The 21,754-nt window shown below is 43.3% G+C and overlaps 1 protein-coding gene across 4 annotated transcripts in view; it reads right to left on the reverse strand.

Annotated features, from left to right (window-relative positions):
* Window positions 1–21,754, reverse strand: part of ASAH2 (N-acylsphingosine amidohydrolase 2) — a 49,251-nt gene that overhangs the window by 15,451 nt on the left and 12,046 nt on the right. For 2 of the 4 annotated variants that reach the window (XR_015062717.1, XM_085899597.1), the window contains exons 3-17: window positions 16,589–16,735; window positions 12,027–12,203; window positions 11,729–11,856; window positions 11,523–11,600; window positions 11,014–11,134; window positions 10,754–10,879; window positions 9,848–9,928; window positions 9,624–9,728; window positions 9,374–9,455; window positions 9,157–9,272; window positions 8,061–8,155; window positions 6,969–7,008; window positions 3,389–3,469; window positions 1,405–1,472; window positions 1,097–1,192 (exon numbers count right to left, since the gene is read on the reverse strand). Coding sequence is in view for 3 of the 4 variants with exons in the window: in XM_085899597.1 (XP_085755723.1) it covers window positions 1,097–1,192; window positions 1,405–1,472; window positions 3,389–3,469; window positions 6,969–7,008; window positions 8,061–8,155; window positions 9,157–9,272; window positions 9,374–9,455; window positions 9,624–9,728; window positions 9,848–9,928; window positions 10,754–10,879; window positions 11,014–11,134; window positions 11,523–11,600; window positions 11,729–11,856; window positions 12,027–12,203; window positions 16,589–16,735 (1,541 nt within the window). In the remaining variant the exon portion in view is untranslated. The remainder of the gene's footprint in view (window positions 1–1,096; window positions 1,193–1,404; window positions 1,473–3,388; window positions 3,470–6,968; window positions 7,009–8,060; window positions 8,156–9,156; window positions 9,273–9,373; window positions 9,456–9,623; window positions 9,729–9,847; window positions 9,929–10,753; window positions 10,880–11,013; window positions 11,135–11,522; window positions 11,601–11,728; window positions 11,857–12,026; window positions 12,204–16,588; window positions 16,736–21,754) is intronic. The other 2 variants (XM_085899598.1, XM_085899599.1) reach the window with 1 other exon arrangement.

A 21,754-nucleotide genomic window follows, 5' to 3' on the forward strand; every position in this document is an offset into this window, starting at 1 on the left:
ATTCATTTAATCATGAAGATGTCTGTTCTGGAAGCCTGTTTTCTGGGATTGAGGAAGAAGAAGTGGGACCTTGAGCTTTAATTTAGTGGTTCCTGCTGTTGGAGAAAATTTTTTAAAAGGTACCCATGGAAAGCTAATAATTAATCGATTGACTTGAAACAAATTAATGCTAAAGATGCCAAATTTAAAAGTCCCTCTTTCCGGGATTGCAGAAGAAGCGGGAATGTGGGCTTAATCCTCTGAACCCCAGCTGGCGTTTTCCCAGCGGCTATTCAAACCTTTATGTACCCCAGTCTCGATTCAAACCTTTATGTACCCCAGCTGGCGTTTTCCCAGCCGCTATTCAAACTTCCATATTGCCGAGCAGCCAGTTTACCAGCCACTATTCAAACCTCTATATTCCCAAGCAGCCAGTTTACCAGCCGCAATTAAAACCTCCACATACCTGAGCAGCCAGTTTACCCACCGCTATTCAGACCTTTATATTCCCAAGCAGCCAGTTTACCCGCCACTATTGAAACCTCCATATACCCTCGCAGCCATTTTACCAGCTGCTATTCAAACCTCCATATACCCGAGCGGCCGGTTTACCAGCAGCTATTCAAACCTCCATGTACCCGAGCGGCCGGATTTTTCTCCAGGGAGTACAGGGTGGGGAGTCAAAAGTCCAAGGAGCTCAGGGTTCAAAATGCAGTGGTTCCAAAAGTAACATTTATTATTCGATGACAGCAGGAACCCTTTAAAGTTTCGAAGTACACAGAAGGAGCACACAAAATTATATGTAGTAATATTTCTCCAAGCAATATAAAATTATGTAAAAGTCCACAGAAGGAGCACAAACAACAACAACCACAACCACAACAACAACAACAACAACAACAATTAAGTGTTATGAAAGATCCTGTTTCAAGTGTTTTACTTCATGTTACATCCTTGTTGAATCACAGATAAACGTGAAGTACAACATGCTGTCTTTTGATTAGACCCATTAGTGAAGCGACGGATAGGCACATACCGTAATAATTGAAAACAAAAACCCCACAGATTTTGACAGTGATGAGACAATCATTCGGCAGACAATTAGGATTAGACATACCGTGACGATGGCACGTGCAAGTCCAGTATACAGCTGGATGTACGCCGATAGCGAGTGCGGTCCGAAAATAGTGGAGGCTCCTTCGTACCGTTGCACCTGTAATGGAAGAGTACCAGAGTGGAAAAACAGTGATTGCATTACATTGACATTCAATATTTAATCCAATTCTCAGATGTCATTATTGGTATTTTTTGAAAAAAAAAACAAAAAAAAAAGGGGGGAGAGATATTTTAATCGGCTCCTTCTATCCGTCTCTGTCTGTCCGTCTATCACACTATCATCTCATAAACGGTTGTGCAGAAATTCACCAAACTTGGTAGTTATGACAACCATATGGCAGGAATGTACAAGAGCACCACATTTTTGGCACCGCCGCCTGGGGTGTGGTCAAAAGGAGAAATAACAATACACACAATTACAAGCACATTTTGAAATAAAACTTTGTAAATACTGAACAATTATTGAGGGCTGCATGAAATATGTCACGATTTCTTTGATTTTTTTTACCCCTGGTTCATGCCCCAGGGGGTGGGGGAATTGGGTCACAGGGGTCAAAATGGAAAGATTTTTTAAACCCAAAATTTGATATTTGATCATTCCTGGTGGAACTTTTTGCAATCTTTCAACTTTGCTTTAGGTGGGAAGCGTGGGGATTTGAGATGGCGCGCCATCGACTTCGCTCTAGTTTAACACTTAGAGAGATGCGCCAACATCGAGTTGATCGAAATAACCAGAATTGTTCTCTGCATTGGGTGATTCGAGGAATCTATGAATACGTTGTGTTTTTGGCAATCCGTACTTCGGTGCGGGTGATGAAGAATAAAAGAGAACTGCATCACATTGAGAGACACGAGAACGTGCTACAACTGTTTGATGATGCTTTGCAATTACTCAATTTCTGATTCTCCTCTTTCATATCATTGTTAGGACTGATAGGATGGCCGAGAGGTACGCACAATCGCCTCTAAGCAGTCCAGTCTGGGTTTGAATACCGACCCAGTTATAAAATGTCATCCCGGTGTTTTGCAGGGCGATTTATCAGTGTGTGCCATCTCTCGGATGGATGTGAAATGGATATCCCGTTTGTCAGCATTCGTTAGTGGACGTTCAAGATCCCATGGTGCCCTTTGATAAGAGTAGGAGAGCTATCACTGGCACCCTGGCCGAATTCCAAATTCCTGTCCTAACCAGCAGAGGGCATTGCATCAGCGGCACAATGTCCCCTTAGCCAATGATGCTACCCCGCAGCGTTGTGCTGTATACGAACAAAGAAATGTCTGCTTATTCTTTACAAGATCGAGTCTCATGGAAGAGCAAGCGGAGCGAGGGTATGAACTGACAATATGGCAGCAGGGCAACTCTTGGGCACAATAAGCAAGGGAAGGACCAAAGAAGAAAAAAAAAAAAAAAAGGAGAGGAGTCAAGGAAACATGGCAAACTGCAAGTAAGAGGGTTAATGGGGGTAATAAATATAATGGGTCAGAATTGTGGATGACAAGACATGTTTGTGCACTGCTTCTTTCCTCCCTCGAATGCAGCACACTGCTGTGGATCGCATCATTGGCTGAGGGTGCAGCTGTGGCGCTGATGCAATGCCCCGAGTACCAGTACGCTGGTACTAATTTTGCCGACCTCAGAAGGCTGACAGGCTGAGTCAACGCCATCTCGTGTGAATTCAATGGCTGACAGGAGCTCACACTCAGGACCATAAGATCCCAAGCCAGCCACCATAACTGCAAAGCCACTACCAGGCTTACTGCTTCTTTGAAGTTCTGGAAGGAAGATTGAGACAGAACAGCCTCTGGAAGGTGCTTCCACAGACTTGAGTAGCGAGGAACAAGAGTTAAGGTGTGCAGTAAGCCTGGATTTTGGAAGTTTAATCAGGAGCAGGTACATTTTCCAACCTCTTGAAGAAAAGTCTACAGGGTATAACCACCGATTCCCTTTATTTTGATCATGAAAGTCCATTGGCATGAGCTTGGCATGTGGGAAAAAGGCGCGTTTGCTTTCGTCTTTTATATTTTAAATAACGCTATATTTTTGGAAATGTAAAGAGATATTCTCAACAATGTACCTCATACAACATGTTTATTCCGTGTATCTTCCTGCAGATAATAAAAAGATATTACTCTTAAAAATAGGAAAGAACAACTAATTATTGACTTTCATTAACACATGAATAGATACTCGCAACTCAACGATGTTCTAACGGCAATGCCAACCGGTCAAACATCCGAACTTTGGTTTGTGGTTCTACTTTGACCAAGCAGTACACACGTGTCGTGTCCACACCTGATATTCCTCATACGTCGCGATGTATTGAGTGTATACATTGCTCAGACCTGCAATCACCACCTCCATGCCAGAGAGTTCCTGTGAAAATGTAAAAGTTCACCAATGTACCTTGTACAAAAAACAATTTCTCACTGCGTTTTGTGTCTACAAAAATAAATCCATTTTAACACACGATGAGTATGCCGCGGGTGACACTGCCTTTTCATGGGGGCATTTTGCCATCCCACGATGTATCGATGACATCGAGTCAACCATAAAAGGTGGACTAATACCACATAATGCAATATTATAAGGTCAAGTGAAAAAAAAGAGAAAGAAATAATCAGAGCTACAATGTACATACGAGCTCATATGTGGTGGTTGTATTAAAATACCAGACTCGGTGTTGTAATGATTACTGTCCGTTTTCAGTCTGGCGGGTCGGTGGTTTGAACACCGGCTGAGTCATACCAAAGACTTAAAAACGTACTTCTTCCTTGGTTGGCGATCAGCATTTAATAAGGATAGAGCACAGACAAACAACCTTAGGTTGGCAATCATAGCACAGGTTTTGATGGGCCTACTGGCCTCCTCCTGTGTTAAAGTTTCATGCAAGGAAATTCCTATTTAAGCATGACTTTCCTGCAATTATTATAAACTTCCAATAAACGCCCACAACCATCCTTTAACGTGTTGTGGAACGTCGGCCGAGGCCCTCACTTTTTCACCTTTAAATTTGTTTTCTCCACAACCGCTTGAGCGATTGACACAAAACTTTCAACATAGGAACGCCTACCCATGGAGAATTTTAAACGAAGTTACATGATGATTGGGTAGAAAATTCCGGTGGAGTTCCAAAAAGTCTGTTTTCTGTCTGCATGGGTTGCAGGGTGTTTCACGTATCAGGAATAAACGGCCTCGACCTCGCTTATATCTTTAGTTTTTTATTGTATGCTGACTTTATTATTCAATATACAAGATTGTATAAAATTTGGAAGGAAATATTCTTACACTTACAGTATATATTGAAAACAAAATAAACATTGAGGTTTCCCAGATGTTTGTAAGTGCTGTATCTCGGTCCGAGAACTGTATGAATTGGAGAGTTCATCGAACACGTTATCCCATACACACAGTGAGTGTCCAAGTATGGACTTCAATTAAAATAATGTAATGATTTTAAAGATCGTTAAATAAAAAAAAAAAACATTCTGGAAGTTTAGCACTATTGAAGCAGTCTTATACACCACCTATTAAACATGTCCAAGTACTGCATAACGGAAGGGTTTTGAAAGGGCAAAGAAGGGGATTTGTGTTTTATAGTGTGCAATTATACAATTCAATTTAAATGAAATAAAGATTGTAAAAGTGGTATAAGTAAATAAATTCCGGAATTTATCGCCGGTGAGCGGTGTATATACATCAACCGATCCAACACAAGGAAAAACAAGGAAATTAGACACAGGTGGAGGCCATTCAGCCCATCATGCCTGCGCCACATCAACACAAGACCAAAAGAAGAAAATGCAAAATATTTTTGAATTAGTGTTTTTTGGGGTTTTTTTTGTATTTTTTTTTTCTCTCAGGGGAGGGGGCATGGGCTTGGTTAAAAAACATACATCAACCACACAACACCTCTTGATGACAACACCACCAACAACATTCCTTGTACATGCACACAATCACCCATCAATGCTCGCTCAAGCAATCTACGTAAAAGTCCTGCCAACATCCCTATATCCCTCCATCTCCATAACTTCCAGGTACCTATCTAATTATAATTTAAACTTATCTACTGTTTCTTCTGCCACTACCTTTCCAGGGAGACCATTCCATGCATTAACTACTTTCTGAGTGAAAGTCCCCTGCCTTACTATAGTCTTAACCCTCCTCTTCTTTACTCTCAAGCTATGGCCCCTGGTCCTATCTGTCACTCTGTTAAATAATTCATCTTCACTTATTTTATCTGTACCTTTCATTACCTTAAACATTTCCATCATATCTCCTCGTAACCGCCTCCTTTCCAGTGTATAAAGCCCTGTCTCCTTCAGCCGCTCCTCATAGCTGAGTCTCACTAGACCCGGAATCAATCTAGTAGCCCTGCGCTGAACCCTCTCCATGGCATCTATGTCATTCCTGATTTGTGGTGACCACAACTGTACATAATATTCTACATGTGACCCTCACTAAATTCCTGTACAATGTTAACACCACCTCTTTTGATTTACAAATGATCCCCCTCCGAATACAACCTAAAACCCAATTTGCGTTACCTGTAGCTGCCTGGCATTGTCCTGCCTGCTAACTCCCATGTCTATTACCACCCCGAGATCCTTCTCCTGTGTGACACGCTCCAAAATTACCCCTTACATCCTGTAATCTCCAATTTCATTGTTCTTTCCCATCCCCAACACCTTACACTTGCTCAGGTTAAATTATATCTGCCAATCTTTTGCCCAGTCTATGCAAGTATCAATACTTTCCTGAATCTGATCACCACCCCCTCAGCTATCTACCTCATCTCCAAGCTTTGTGTCATCTGCAAATTTGAAAAGCTTACTCTTCACCCCATTATCCAAATCATTGATGTAAATAATAAATAGTAATGGTCCAAGTACTGATCCCTGAGGTACCCCACTACTTACTACCTCCCAGCAAGACATGCTCCTGCTCACACCCACTCTTTGCTTCCTACCACTAAGCCAGTTTGCAATCAAATTAGCTATCTGACCAGCCACTCTACAAACTCTCACTTTGGCTAACAACCTTCGATGTGGTGCCTTATCAAATTCCTTCTTAAAGTCCAGATATACTCTGTCCACTGCTTTTCCCTCATACACCCAATTAGACACTGCTTCATAGAACTCTAAAATATTTGTTCGATTGGAACTAACTTTGGGAAACCCATGCTGACTACCTTTAATTAGTTTGTATTTGTTTAAATGGTTCCTCATCTGGTCGTTAATTAATGTCTCCATCACCTTCCCCACAACTGAAGTCAAACTTACAGGTCTATAGTTTCCCAATTAAACTAAAAAAAAAAATAAAAAAAAATAAAGGATGTTCAATGCTACCCATGAAAAGGAGTGCCACGTTACATTAGTTCTTCGTTCCTGTTGTATGTGTCCTTTATAACGTCCTTAGACAGTGAGTTTCCTGTTTGGAATGATCTTCAATTTTGTCTCGACTGCCAGACAGGCAGAGTGAGTAAAAATATTATATTTGCGTATGTGCAATCAGGTCAAATTCAGGACCAAAGTACTGCTAAATTAGAGGTTTGTTTTCCGATTCATGTTCCAATTCGTGTTCAAAATGTAACATTCAATCGAAATAAAGATGTTTCTCGATCATAAATTAACGTCTGTGGACAAACGGATGGACGGACATGAACCAATTGCTTAACCCTGTTTTTCGCTTCGCATGCGTGGGGTAATGACCCACGTATTTTCCATTATCAAGAATTCAAAATATTATTTTGAGCCATTCTTCATCGAATGCATTTGTATTCCTATGGAATTGGTGTACATAACTACCTGAAAGTGTTATTCGAGGAAATATTTCATTTGAATCTTTTTTGTTTACCCAAAAGCGATCTTACCTTTTTCACGGCATCCCGTAACCTTCTTCCTGACATTGTCCTGCAAAAGACGTGGTGCAGTCGTTTACTTATACAATTGATGGACATCTGCTCTGCTGGTCTTGAACTCAAACATCCATTCAACACTACACTATACAGCAGTGATCTTCTCTATTTTTTAGAGGGGGGACACTTTTGCCGATAAGGCATCAGTGTGAGAGCTGCCACACTGCCTGCAGGACTGCATAATGGCTGCTGTTAGGCCACGCCCAACATACTCTTCTTCATTGTGGTTAACTGGGCTGCAGGCATAATTGTTTGTACACTGCCACCTACTGATGTAGTTATGTTACTTTTATGCTTCGCTTTGGAACACTCATTTGAAACCATTGGGTCAATTTGATAGCATTTATGGCGGATTAGGATGGAGCTTTTTCACATTTGTGTATTATCGGCTCCACGCCGGGGGCCGCACTTCAGGCCACCAGGGGCCGTCAGTGGCTCCTGGGCCATGCAATGAAGAACAGTGTTATCCAGTATAACCAAAAGTATGAATACATTGCACCATTCCACATTTTAAGATTCTTGTTGCCTTCTCTATCAATTGTTTTTGGCTTATTGTACGGTATTCATTATTGGCATACGAATCGCTTTCAATTTATCCCGAGGACATTGTGCATACTAGATTTGGGGAGGCCCAACATGACGTAAATGTTTAAGAACCTCTAGCACCTCACAACCATTCCATGTTAGAGGAAGGGCTGACAGATTGGCTCAGGGGTTGGTGGTCGACACCGTGGCTAAGTTCCAAATTACGACCCCAAACAGAGCCATGGTTCAGCACCTTCTACAACCTTCTACCATCGCTATAAGCACCTTCTACCAGGGACCTTAGGACACTCTTTGTTTGTCAAAGGAAAAGCAACCATTTGAAATAAGACATTCCACCGCACAAAAAGGCTCCACTGTCATCCTTGAATCGACTTAAACAGTCGAAAAATAACTAACACACACACACACACACACACACACACACACACACACACACACACACACACACACACACACACACACACACACACACACACACACACTCTCTCTCTCTCTCCTCACGTGAATTCTCCAGGAACAGCAATGATAGCAAAGTCTCCAAGAACCAGAATCTGAACCTCCACAATTGTCGGATGCCATGGAAGAGGGTTTGACATCTGCAGAAGACCATTACAAACATATGAACATATTACCCCTTGAATAACTTTTATATGAAGGAAACAAAGTCAAACAGATCAGTTACATTCTTCAAGTTTGTAATAGAAAGTAACGTTGAAAGAATAATGTATATTCTGAGACAGGAGCTTCGTTGAATTTGTTCAGTCAAACTATAGCGGCCAACATGCAAATAATTTATTACATTATCCATCGCTACAAGTTTATCCTCTCAAAGGCATGAAATAGAGTCCAAGGCTCTCAGACTCATGAGTATCTCTTGGTGGGAGTCTGATGAACAGGGATATTAAAATCCCACGGTGTTCTTGGAAGAAGTCATTGGCAGCATTCCGTCCAAGTTTCAAATTCCTCCATAACATGGAAACTTCATGGGGGGGGGGAGTTTGCAATTGAATCTCAGTCCAAGCATGCAATCGCCAACAACGATGATAGAATTCTGATGTACAAGTTTCAGTCTTATGGTGTCGTCCTTCCTGCACTCTCTGGCTAACATTTTTCTCCAGCTCTACCAAGGAATTCACATTCCATTAATCCAATAGGCGATTCCCCGCATCCACTAATTTCTCCCTCTATTCTCTCATTTGTGGCATTGCCCACCTGAGCTAACTGGTCTTCTTCGGGAGACATCTTAAATCAGAAAAAATTCTGTCCAAATGAAAAAAAAAATGCAAACTTGCACAACCTACGCTTTCAGCCGATGGATCTCCGAACGACCGCAAACACATCATCAGCCCCAAAAATGACACAATCACTAAACTTCCTCCCAAAAACTTTCCCTAAATATTTTATTTTGCTCACCTCTCAGCTCAACCCCTTTTATACCCTGCCCACTCCCCTCAGCCTTTGTGCAAATATTTTGTTATATTCAATCCCTCCCCAGTGCATATGCAGTATGTAGATAGTCCCTTATAAAATACACCTCTATAGAAAGAGCACACAGTAAATTGTGTTATTGCTTTGTTTTTCCACCAAATATACTGACACTGCCAGTGTTGAGCAGGATGGGTTTAGGTGCGTGGCACTGGATCGTCTCCTCAGAAGGTGGTCCAAATAAGACATTTACAATAGCATTCCAAAACGGGTCTCCTTCTGTGTCACCTGTTTGAATGAACATGAAAGAAGCATTTCCAGGTGTCCAAATTACATTTTCTAATACAATTAGGGTATTTGTGTGTCATTTATTGACTTATAGTGTTTACCTTGTGTAAAGTTAAATGCTCCAAAACCATCAGTTGTCCCAGCCGCGAAACTGTAACCCAAAGCTGGCTCGCAGGTACGTACCTGGCAACACAAACAGATCGTTTGTAACCACGCACATGCTCAAGTGGGCATATATGAAGCCATTTTATTTATGTTTTGTTTCAAATAAAAAGATCAAGGCTCGTTGAAGAGCTGTGAGAATCTGTAGTAGTTGACCAACAAGCCGATGAAAGTCTGCAGTAGCTTCACCTTGTGTGTCGAGTTTAATATGACCTCAACGCTGGTCATGTCCACGAACTGCTGGGCAAACTGCAATGGACCTGAAAGTTTCCTTTCACATTTGGTGAACACATCCTGGCAAGACATGCGACATTAATGCTTCTTCAGCAAACGGCACATCAGAGAGACCTAGATGTTGGATAAAGTGTCCACAGGTGTGAGAACGACAAATCGATAAATTAATAAAGACTTACTTTGGCCTTGATGTATATGTTTTCTCCAATGATTTTTGTGCTTTCAAACATATCTTTGCCTGGACCAGAGCTGTAGCACTTCTGCAGGAGAAGAAAGTGAAAAAAATTGAACTTGATGAACTTAGTGGCCCATTTAACATTCCAGAAGGCTGACTGGACTGGATGGACATGCTGAGATTTATGTCCTCCAATCCAAATCTTGGCTGGCAGGATGGCCTAGAGGTACTCATGCTCGCCTCCAAGCTGTCTAGCCTGGGTTGAAACTTGACCAAGCTATAAACTGTCATCCTGGTGTTTCACAGGCAGGGTGATTCATCAGCGTTTGCCGTCCTTCGGATAGACATGAAACTGGGCATCCCGTCTGCTAACATTAGTTGGTGGATGTTCGAGCTCCCACAGTGTCCTACACAAAGAGTACACCAGCTAGCCCCTGCACCCTGAATAAATTCAAAATTCCGGCCCTAACTACTGCTGGGCAGGCAATGGCAAACCACCCACTATAACCCTTGCCAAGAAACTGCTTTGGCAAATGGCAGCACTGATGTTTAGTAATCAGAAAGAATCAAAATCCAGAAAAACCATGGAAAGCCATCTGTACTAGCTTTTATTGGAGCGAAGCCTTCAGCTTGTCCAATCAGTAGAATCACTCTGGTGTGATAAAAACGCTTTCTACATTTGAAATCTGGCTCTCTATGATGCAATCTGCAACACCCAGCCCACAATCGACAGCAGATCTTGTTGCAAGTCATGATGGGTAAGAGCAGGTTATCAGGGACAGTGGTCGTAGTTCACTTGTTTGACGAGCACCGAGTGGTAAAAGTGAATCCCTTCGGTGTATTGTATCCGGTGGAATGTATTTCAGCTTTGAGTGGAGTGACTTTAAGTGGATGTGTATCGCACACTCACCCCTCCTGAAGCACAGTAGCTATGAAGGTTATTACAATCTTCACCGGAGATGCTGCAGTGTGGTCCATAGGTGTTTGGGGAAACATCTCCTAGATTTGTAGAACTGAAAGAAGCAACAAACGGACCCTGGAGAGACAACAAGATGCAAGCACAAACTTCTGCAGTCAGATTAATTTTTTTCTATTGTTAATTCAATAACTGATATCCCTTACTTAAAGGTTGTTATTAAGTTGCTGTAAGATTGTTTTTTTTTTTTTTACCTCTCCAGGAAGGAATCCAGGGTTCATGTCTTGCTCAAAACGGCGAGACGCGTAGCCCATATTATCACTGCTTATGAGCCTGTTTGTGTTATTCATGCTTACAGGATGGACTGCAAACCAGCTGCAAACATTCACAAATCCACCATAACCTCAGATGTGGAATACCATTCAAAGTACAAATAGAAGAACACTCGGTAGAGCGCATACCTTCCTCCGCCAGGCTGAACATTTTACGTCTTGCATCCCACTGATAGGCTGGATCTAGATCCGGACCTGAATCAAACTCTAATCAATTCATCGATATCACACAACCAACCTGTCCACCAAGTTTTGTCATAATCCATCGACAACTTTTTGAGATAGCCGACTCACAGAGAGACAGACAGACAGGAGTGAAAACATAACCTCCGTCCACCTTCAGTGATGGAGGTAAGGAGAGAGAGAGAGAGCGAGAAAGTGGTGAGTTTAGAGGATCAGCAATAAACCGAAATTATTCCATTGTGGAATACCTGATGAGTCCAATTGGCTTGTTCTGTACATCCACAAATTTGAGCAGCACCATATCCTCATCAACATTATTGGAATACCTGTGGGTAAAACAAAAGTGATTCAAACTCCTTACCAAGTGCTTCAGCATGAAAGATTCAAACAGAAAGATGGTCACCTGCAACTTTAGTTTCAATACCTCAGACAGTTCAATTAGAAATTATATCACCTGCTTCTTTCCTGCGGAGGGTTGTTCAGGTACGAATGTGGGCTTCGGTTGATGTTACTTCCACTGAGAAGACCACGGCCTGTGAGTATGTTACCTGGCTGCATGTTATCGTGCGCCATTTTGATACTCTGGGTTTAGAGAAAAGGGACAGGTTTGGTGAGTGAATGAAGCATAAAAGAGAGTCATGGTGTTCATAGCAATCAGACATAAAGAATCAAACAAATTATGTTAATTAATGAATGAATGGCATAGCACAAAATCTGTGCAATGACGACAGGACTGACAAACAGTATCTTACCTTCAGGATCGCATTGGTTATGGCCTTGTGGGTGGCCGGCACATAGCCGAGTGTGGAGATGCAGAAGAGACTGTACTGAAGGTATCCCCCGGGTCCCGAGTGAGTGTGAAGTCCACTCAGTACTACGTTCTTCTCTGTGTAAAGTCCCTGGTAGTCTTTCTTGAGCTCTTTCAAAACCTGAAACAAGTTTGGAATGATTTGGAAAAATAAACCACAAACTACTACTACTCAATTTAATTAATAACCCCCACCTTGTTCTCATCAAGCCTGGTGTTGACTGAGTGGTTTGGGTGGCTGGCTTGGGATCCTAGGGTCCTGAGTTTGAGCCCCGTTTTTTATTATTTTTTTTTTTTTTGTATACCTTGGTCGAGGCTTGTATGAGAGCTAACACACAACTCACAGCAAGGAGGCATGAGACAAGAGGGGCGGGAGTGGAAGGGACAAAACAGTGGGGAACAGACACATTAGGTGAACTGTGGAAGGGAGAGGGATGGGGATGGGACGGGGAACATGGCGAAGAGAAGATGGACATTTCAGGGACTTTCAGGAAGGAAAGCAGGAGAAATGAAGGAAGTGGGCTTGGGTGGATTATCGGGGGTAGAAAAGATCGAGGATTTGGATGGGGGAAGATAAGAGGTGGTGGTGAACAGCTGTTTTGAAAGCCTGGAGGGAAGAATGGGAAAGAATAGAGTGAGGAAGTTTATTCCAAAGGCGGGAAAAAAGAGGAATGAAAGAGTGAAGATGAGCAGTGATTCGTGATTTTGGTAGTTTTACCAGAAGGGGGTTGTTGGCGGACCTTGAGCGCCCTGTGGAAATGTGGTGGGGACAAATCGCAGAGAGAGCAGGGGGGGCAAGGCTGGAGAGGAGTCGGTAGAAGACAGAAAGACCACCGACCAACCTGCGGTGATTGAGTGAGAGGCCCAAAGACTCAGCTTCATTGCGGGAGATGCCGATGATCTTAAATGCCCTGGTTTCGACAGTGTGAAGCCGAGAAGGTGGGAGGCAGGAGCACCAGCCCAGAGGGGAGAGCAGTACTCCATCAGGCTACGGACAAAAGCTTTGTAAGTGGTCAGGAGCTCAAGAGGGCCGAGGAAGGACTTAGCACGACGGAGGATTCCCAGTCGGCCGTTGGCTGCTGAATTAACACCTGGTGGGGTCGACTCAGCCTGTCATCCTTCTGAGGTCGGTGAAATGAGTACCAGTGTACTGGTCCAGGTGTGTGCCCTGGTTAGAATAGGTACACCAGATCCCCGCGTGTCGTAAGAGGTGACTAAAGGGTTGGCGTCAGGAAGGGCATCTGGTCATGAAAACATTGCCTCAAAAAAGGAACCATGATTGTCATGGGGACCGCAAGGCTAACCCCTGCTCCAGCAGAGAACAAAATGGTGTATGTGTGTGCGTGTGTGTGTGTGTGTGTGTGTCACCTACCTTGTCAGGATAAGGTTTTTGGTCAAAGTATTTCAAGAAACAGCTGGCTAGGCCTGATGCTCAACTGGAGGAAGCAATAATTTGGAATTTGACCAGCATGCCAATGATATCGTGCCCTATCTTCACAAAAGACACAATGGGATATTTGACGTTTACCAAACAATCTCAGCAGCTGGAACAACAAGCTTAATGTTCATCTAATGGAGAATGCAGTGTTGATGCAACGACCCTCCTGTGAAATACCAATATGGCAGTTTATGATTGGGTCAGGAATCAAAACGCAGACAAGACAGCTGAAAGGAAAGTGCAAAAACTCTGCACCATCCTGTCAGACAAGAAAGTCACATAATATAATTTTAGAATGAGATGCAAATGTTTGTAAATGGCAGTTTTTTGTTTATATCTAAATAAAATGAGGGATTGCAAGTGTGCATTTGGGAAATTGCACTTGTGCTCGTTTCTCTGGGCCTAATTATGGGCATCAATCATTGGGGGATACGAGTACGTTTCCCAACCCCACCACCTAAAGGAAGAGGGATAAAATATCACAAGAAGAATAACACTTTTCCAATATAAAAGAGACAATCACTCCACTTTTCATTTGTTAGTACTTGTTTGTATAAACATTTGTACCCATCAGTATATATGCTAATGAGAGATACACATCCACATCTCTAAAAGTGACAAAATCCCACATCTTTTCTGCTACCACCAGCGTCCGGCCCTCTCTCTGCATCTCCAGCATCCGGCCCCTCTCCGCTTCCCCAGCGTCCGGCCCCCTCTCCGCTTCGCCAGCGTCCGGCCCCCTCTCCGCTTCGCCAGCGTCCGGCCCCCTCTCTGCTCACCTAAAAACCTGCTCTGCTGCTCTTGCACATCCTGTTTCTGCTCTTTTCACCCTTTCTATTACCTCCGTCATCTTCCATCTGCTTGGAAGTCCGCCAAAATCACCACATTCCATAAAGGTGAAAAAAACCTGATCCCCTTAACTGCAGACCTATCAGCTTCCTTCCAATCATCAGCAAGGTCATGGCATCCATCAGAGTTGACATCAAATCCTTCCTTTTCTCCAATGGCCTCAACTCACATCATCAGTTCAGATTCAGATCAGGTCATCCTCCCTTGGACATGCTGCTTCGACTCTCCAAACAATGGATGGAATCCCTCAATCTCAGAGATGAGACTGCTGCATCCCCAGCCATCTCTCTTGCCATCTCTCTGGACATGCCTCGAGTTATTTGATGCAATCTGGCATTCGGCGTTGATCTCCAAACTCTGTGCATATGGCATCCAACGCCATCTCCTGTCATGGCAAATAACTGACTTCCTCAACTCCCGATGTCATCATCTTTTCTTCATCAATGCTCTTTCTGATTCCCTGGAAAAGTCTGCTCATCTCAATACTGATGATTTCACCCTTTGCCATATCATTTCTCTTCCTTCAGACAGGCAGGCAGCAGCTCCTTTCCTCTCTGTAGACTGTGGTAGAATCACGAGCTGGTCTTACATTTGGAATGAGTCTTTCGACCTGGACAAATCCCACACACTCATCACGGCTTTCCTAAATGACCATCTGGCAAACATCCGATCTACTTCCAAAACAAACCTCTTGAAGAGGTTAAGTCACTCAAACTTGTGGGCCTCACCATCAGCCATGATCTTTTTTGGGCTGACAATATTTTGAAGATGGCATCCAAAGCCGAATGAGTATTGGCAATCATACAAGGTCTTTCCTTGGCCAATCTGAACCTCTGACAACCTACAAAGCCTTCATTTTACATTACATTTTACATTGCTTCATTACAAAGCAACTTGATGTGGGTACTGCTCTCCCCTTAATTGGGCTGGTGCTCCTGCCTCACACCTTGCTTGCCTTTCTTGATGCTGTCGAAAGCAAGGCCCTCAAAATCATTGGTATCTCATGTGATGAAGCCAGAGTGTCGAGGATTGTTACTTTCACATCATAGACTGGTTGGTGGCCTCTCTGTAATCTACCACCTACTTTTTGGTGTTGCACCCTCTGCCCTCTCTTGGCTCTGTCCCTCCCAGATCACTGCATGGCACACATGGTCTGGCAGTAACTCTCATCTTGTTAAACTCCCAAAATCTAGGTTCACTGATCACCTCCACTCATTTCTTCCTCTTTTGTCTCACCCGTGGAACCAACTTCTCCAATTTGTAAAGTCACATTCTTCTCTCCATGGCTTCAAGACAGCTGTTCACCACTACCTCAGCTTCTCCATCCATACTCATGATCTCTTGTACTCAAAATGATCTCATTCCCAAGCACTCCCTTTTTCCAGGTTATTGTGATTTCACCCCCCTCCCCCCTCACTCCTTTACCTCTTTTTGTTTGCAAGTTGTCAGTTGATTTGTTCCTTTCCTGTTTCATCTCTGCTTTCCCCTTCTCTTCTTGCTGTGTTTCAGTTTGTGTGAAGCTTGTTCAGCCCCATGTGTCCTTCTTTCCCTCCCCTTGATCTGATCTGACTCTCACTCTGTTGGCGTTGGTTGGTTGCTGTTGGTATCTCTTGATTGCTTTCAAGATTAATCTGTTGAAATTTCATCACTGATCTCATCAAAATATGTCACCTCTGCGGACCAGTGAAATTGTCTGTGGACCACTGAGGTTTTGATCTTGCTGGTCCAGCTGGCCAATGAAAAAAAAACAAAAAAGTTAAGAAGTACTGGAGCGTCTCAGCTCTCAGATGCCTCAAAACACGACTGCACAGCACAATGACCCAGAAACGGTTGAACAGCCTCATGGACTGACATGTCCACTGGGATCGAATGGCACTCCTCAATCCTTAGGACATCGCCGAAGAGTTCATTGACAGATCAGCAGACACTCACAGTCATGTTTTTGACAAGTTTTAAATTACATGTATTTTCATCAAAATGTGACATTGATGAATTCATATTTTCATCTTGTCCCTCTTGTTCCTCTTTTCCCTTCCTCCTCCCAACTTTGAGTAGCTCTCTAAAATTTCAATGAAATACGTTTTTCACAAAAAACCAACCCCAACTCCGAGAACAAAGTCCTTCCCCAAATATTGCACGGCTGCATACATTTGTAATTAACTTTACAGCATTGTCATAGCAACACCGCCTCCGACCCAAAGACAGCAGACACTGCGTACCTCAAGGCGGACCTTCTGAGACATCATTCCGATCTCGACACTCACAAACACCGTCCGTTGACTTGACTTGTCTTCCATTATAAATGCCCGACTGTAGAGGCGAGTATGAATGCCCGCTGTTACCTGCTCCAGGTGAGCATAGCCCATCTGCATGACAAAAGTAAATACAGTCTCTTGGAAGAACTCAAACATTTTTCTGTCTCACAAATAGATCACAAGTTGTTAGATTCAATTAAGGGAAATTACAATAAAGAACGAAATGAACATACACAGTGATAATTCTGATATTATACCAGGTTATTCCTGTTCAAATAATCATAATGATAATTTACTCGAGTAGAGCAAAATTAGGGTTGTTACCTCTGCCAATGAAAGTGCATGGAGGTCATGTTTTCACCCCTGTTTGTTTGTGAGTAGGATATCTCAAAAATTTATGGACGGGTTCAGATGAAACTTGGGGGACAGGTTAGGAATTGATTAGGTTTTGGTGACGATCCGGATCTGGATTGAGATACTAGAATTTTTTCATGATTTTTCCCCATTGGGAGATAGGGCCAAAAATGATATATAGCAAGATATCTCAAAGTTTGTGGACGACTTATGACAAAACTTGATGGATGAGTTGTTTCGGTGACAAGAACAAGCCGATTAGATTTTGGTTAAGGTCTGCATGTATGTTCAACCTCTCAGTGGGATACAAAACGTAAACTGCTCACTGTTCAGCCTGGCGGAGGTATGCGCTCGACCGAGTGTCGTTCCGGTTCCTTCTGTAACTAGAAGAGCACTCAGTGGAGCGCAAACCTCCGCCAGGCTCAACAGTTTACGTTTTATATCCCACTGATAGGCCGGACCTGAATGCGGATCTTCATCAAAATCGAATCACTTCGTCCTCATCGCACACCCAACCTGTCCACCAAGTTTCGTCTGAATCCTTCCATAACTTTTTGAGATATCCTGTTCACAGACAAACAGGGGAGAAGAAAATGACCTCCGTCCACCCTTGGTGGCAGAGGTAAAAAGGCAAATGTTACACCATTACATAATACTGTACACTGAAAATTCAGTGAAACAGAATTTGTTTTCGTATTTCATGAGAAACAAGGAAATTCTTCAAGGTTCAACATATTTCTCAGAACTCGAGATGTAAATGATTCGAGGACATTTTACTTCTTTTTTTTCTGCACAAAATCAAGGCTCGTGGAAGAGTAAAGTGATAGAGCAACGTAGCGACAGTGGAGTCACATTTTGGATTGTTCTCTCTCACAAACATCTGAGTCAGAGCATGCACTTTCGGCAACAGTATCTCATTCATACGTCAGTTATCATTAGTTGGATGTCTTTCTCTATGAGAAATATTTTTGACGAATTCACCCCTGTTGCAAATATTTTAAGGATTGCTATGCAATCCACTGTAACAGAAGGCCCATGTGGGATTTTTTGTGGGTCAAAAGGCCCATGTGGGGGATGGGTGGAGGGGAGAGGAGAGAAACACAAGTAACCTGCCAGTAAGGGGGTAGAAACAATTGTGCGTGTGGATGGGGGATGACATTAGATGGTACTGCACTGCCTGTTGTTCCCTCTTATGATTGATTTATGTGAGATAATTTAACAATATGATGGTAAAGACATGCACCTGGGATGTGTGGTTACAGAAACATTTATTTTTAGGAAAGGCTGTCCATATGGATAAGAGTATATAATTGCCTTGTATCCATTTAGAAAGAATCTTAATTTTGTAGAACACCAAATGTAGCAATTGCTCCCACTGCTGTGATGGAGGGGATGAAATACATTGCATAATATTGTACACTGCTCCTTCTCAATTTTATATCCAGGCGATGCACGGAATCATCGCCGGGTGCCAAAGGAATGGAGAACTCCGTTTTTACACCGTTTGTTTTCTTGCTTGTCCGGGCGATATCTCAGCCATCCTTTGAGCTAGGAAGCTGAAATTTGGGGACAAAAGTGAAGATGTGCTTCGGCAAAAACAGTTTTTCTTTTTCGATTAATCAATTATTATCGATTTATCCGTTCCTTATTTATTTTCTTTCCCATCTGAGCAATATCTCAGGCACCTATTGAGCGAGGAAGGTGATATTTAGACACGACAGTGAGCAAGTGATATAGCGATAAAGTGCATTTTTTGATTTATTGATGAATCAATTAATCGATGAATTATTTGATTTTTCGATTAATTACTAAATTTTCAAAAAGTTACAGATTCGGATGAATCAGTGCTGGTTAAGGTATACTATTAGCAAATTACGAAATGAATTATTTTACCATTATTATTTAGTTTAATTATGCAATTAATCAATTATTGTGCACCGCTCCCTCCCAATTCCGTCTCCATGAACTGCATGGTGGCATTGCCAGGTGCCAAAGGTGTGCTGGAGGATTTGTTATTTATTTATTTGGAATGAGGGAGGTGTACTTCGAATGTACCTCCACTTGTTTAAAGTATTTTCAAGATTGTGTATAAATTAATTATCTAAACTATGACTGCACAATTAACCATGATCACATGACCAGATCTCTTACACCATTTATAAGCAGGCAGTACACATTGTCTTCACCAATTTTGAAAGCACATTCTTGAAGCTAGGATGTTTAAGAGCAAAACTACATCGTCGGCTCAAGGCCAACAATACTGACAATCGTGTAATCAGTAATTGCAATTGATACAACCTTCAACTCGAGGGAGAGCACTCGGGAGAGTGCAAAACCTCCGCCGCCAATACTGCTGGGTCACTCAAGTGAACCTTATATCTTATTCATTAAATATGATGTCATAGTGTAGCAGCATAGCAAACCTGTTGTGCATTTTGTGATACAAGCACCAAATTTGGCACAAATGTACATTAATATGTTGCGAACATTTTCAGATATTGGGCCACTTGAAATTCTCTCTTTATGTCCGCCATATTGGATTTCAAAATGGCCGCCACTTGAAATCTACATTTGCTATTATCTCTGGACGTAATGCAGCTATTGACTTGATTCTGGTATCTACATGTATGTTTTTGGGGGCAAGGAATCCAATGTTACCATTTTCAACTTAATATTATCTATCACAGTCTGTTATATAATTTTATTTGGAAATTATCTAGGCAAATATTGGATTCAACACAATACTTTGAAAAGAATGTCTTCGTTCTGTAAATGTCTTAGGTATAATACTGACATGCTACATGGTCTAGAATTTGAGGCTAGGTGTACTGGTATCTGAGGCTAGGTATATACCGGGACTGAAGATACGTGACATAAACAGTGTCATGTTAACAAGTTCAGCATTGCCACAAGTACATGTATGTTGTTGACTCATCGTCATGTGCAGTGCCCTTCACACACACAGAGGGCTGTGCACTGAAGGGCAGCCTTTTTGCACTTGCAGCGCCTCACACACCCTTTCTTGCACTTGCAAGAATCCAGCTCAATGCAGCTGTGAGCTGCCTCAGTTAGCCTGGTCCAGTAAGGTGTGTACTGTCCTTCTTCAGTCCTTGACCAACCCCAGTTGGTTGGTGGAGGGAGCTCTGGTGCTGGCAGCAGTATCTGACCCCACACATGTCCACCTTGATACACTGCCCTCTTGACATGTTCCTCCAGAGCTGCCTTCGTTGGAGGGATGAGCTGCACATTGTTCTTCCTTGCGAAGAGTTTCCTCCTGGCCTTGTCAATGTCTGTGCATTTGCTGGTTCGATCATACAACAGGATCACGAACCTCTCGATGATGCGCATTGCATCGTCTGGTATGTCACGAGGTGCAGAGGACAGCAGCAGCAGTGCCTCAGTGAGTTCTGGCAGTACCGTCCAGACTGCCCACGCAGTCTTCTTGCCATGTCTATGAAAACTAGACACAGTGTCGCATCCAGTTAGAGCGTGGAACATTGGCAGTGCACGAGCCTTCTCTTGTCCCAATCCAGCTGCTATTTCGTGTGCTGCTAGGTATCAGAAACTCTGGCCTGTTCCGAATGCCAGCCACAGTTTGTCTTCTGGTTGCAACTCCTGTGCCAGGGAAACTGCCAGCACCACAACATCGGTGTCTACAGTCCGGATGAGTATTGCATGGTGTCCATGCTGGACTGAATGATATGCATGCAGCAACATCCGACTGTCAGCTTCTTCATGGTTACATGGGGCGAGTGAGGTCAGATCTGGCAGTAGTGGCTTGCTGAGCACTGCCTCTCCATCAGTAATGACGAGTTGCTTGTCCTCCTGGTCAAACCATTCCATGAGAGCTGCTGAGAGGAACCTGAACAGCTCGGTCTTGTTGCTGTCCAGTCGTAGGAAGTTCTGCCAGTTTCCTGGTATGGCTGCGGCAGCCACCACACGTCTCCGCACACCTTGTCCCCGATTTGCACGTGTACTACCTTTCAGGGAATCAGCAAGGTAAGTATCCCAGACCAGATCCAGGCGTGACACTGTTTGCAGCTTCATGGACATATATGGGATGAAGATCTGTTGTGCATACTCTTCAAAGGTCTTTGATGCAGCCAGCTTCAGCATCTGGACGATGGCTGCTCCATCAAGCACAATACAGATCGTGACAGGAGTCTCTGTCTTTGCGTCGGAGACTTCTTCCAAGCAAGTGAGGAGATCACTCTTGGTACCAGTGCAGAGGCTTCCACCATCAGACAATGCAGGAGGACATGCCTGATTCTCGTGACAAAAGAACTCAAGGTTTCCATCCCTCGTCTGGCAGCCAATGTACAGGCGTGCGAAGAGTTCACGGTCATTCTTGATGGAGGCGAGCTGTTGCTGACCTATGCTCTGGCTTCTTGGAGTGGAAGTGCTGAACACCTTCAGTTTGTTACGAGGAATGGGTGCGTCCACTGCCTTTGTTCTGTCCAACAGACACTCTCTGGTGAAAGCCTCGAACTGCTCTTGGCCAATCCTCTTGGCATTCATCACAGTCACCACAGCAGCAGGATCTGTGATCTCCTTTGTGTCCAGTTTCACTACATCCTGACTCTCCTCCTCGAATGGGTTGCCCATCTCCTCTATGACACCGACGAGAGAGCGAACATCTTTCACAAATGAGGCCTGTACACTTGGCGTCTGATCATGATGACATGTGGCTGCTGTTTGCAGTCTCCAGTGTTGGTTCCCATCCTGGAATTCTTCGATCACCCTGGCAACTTCTGGTCCCGCAACCATCCAGCGACG

This window comes from Eptatretus burgeri, chromosome 10 (genome assembly GCF_056783735.1).
Source record: "Eptatretus burgeri isolate ZD-2024b chromosome 10, Ebu_testis_v1, whole genome shotgun sequence".
NCBI classification, from domain to species: Eukaryota; Metazoa; Chordata; class Myxini; order Myxiniformes; family Myxinidae; genus Eptatretus; species Eptatretus burgeri.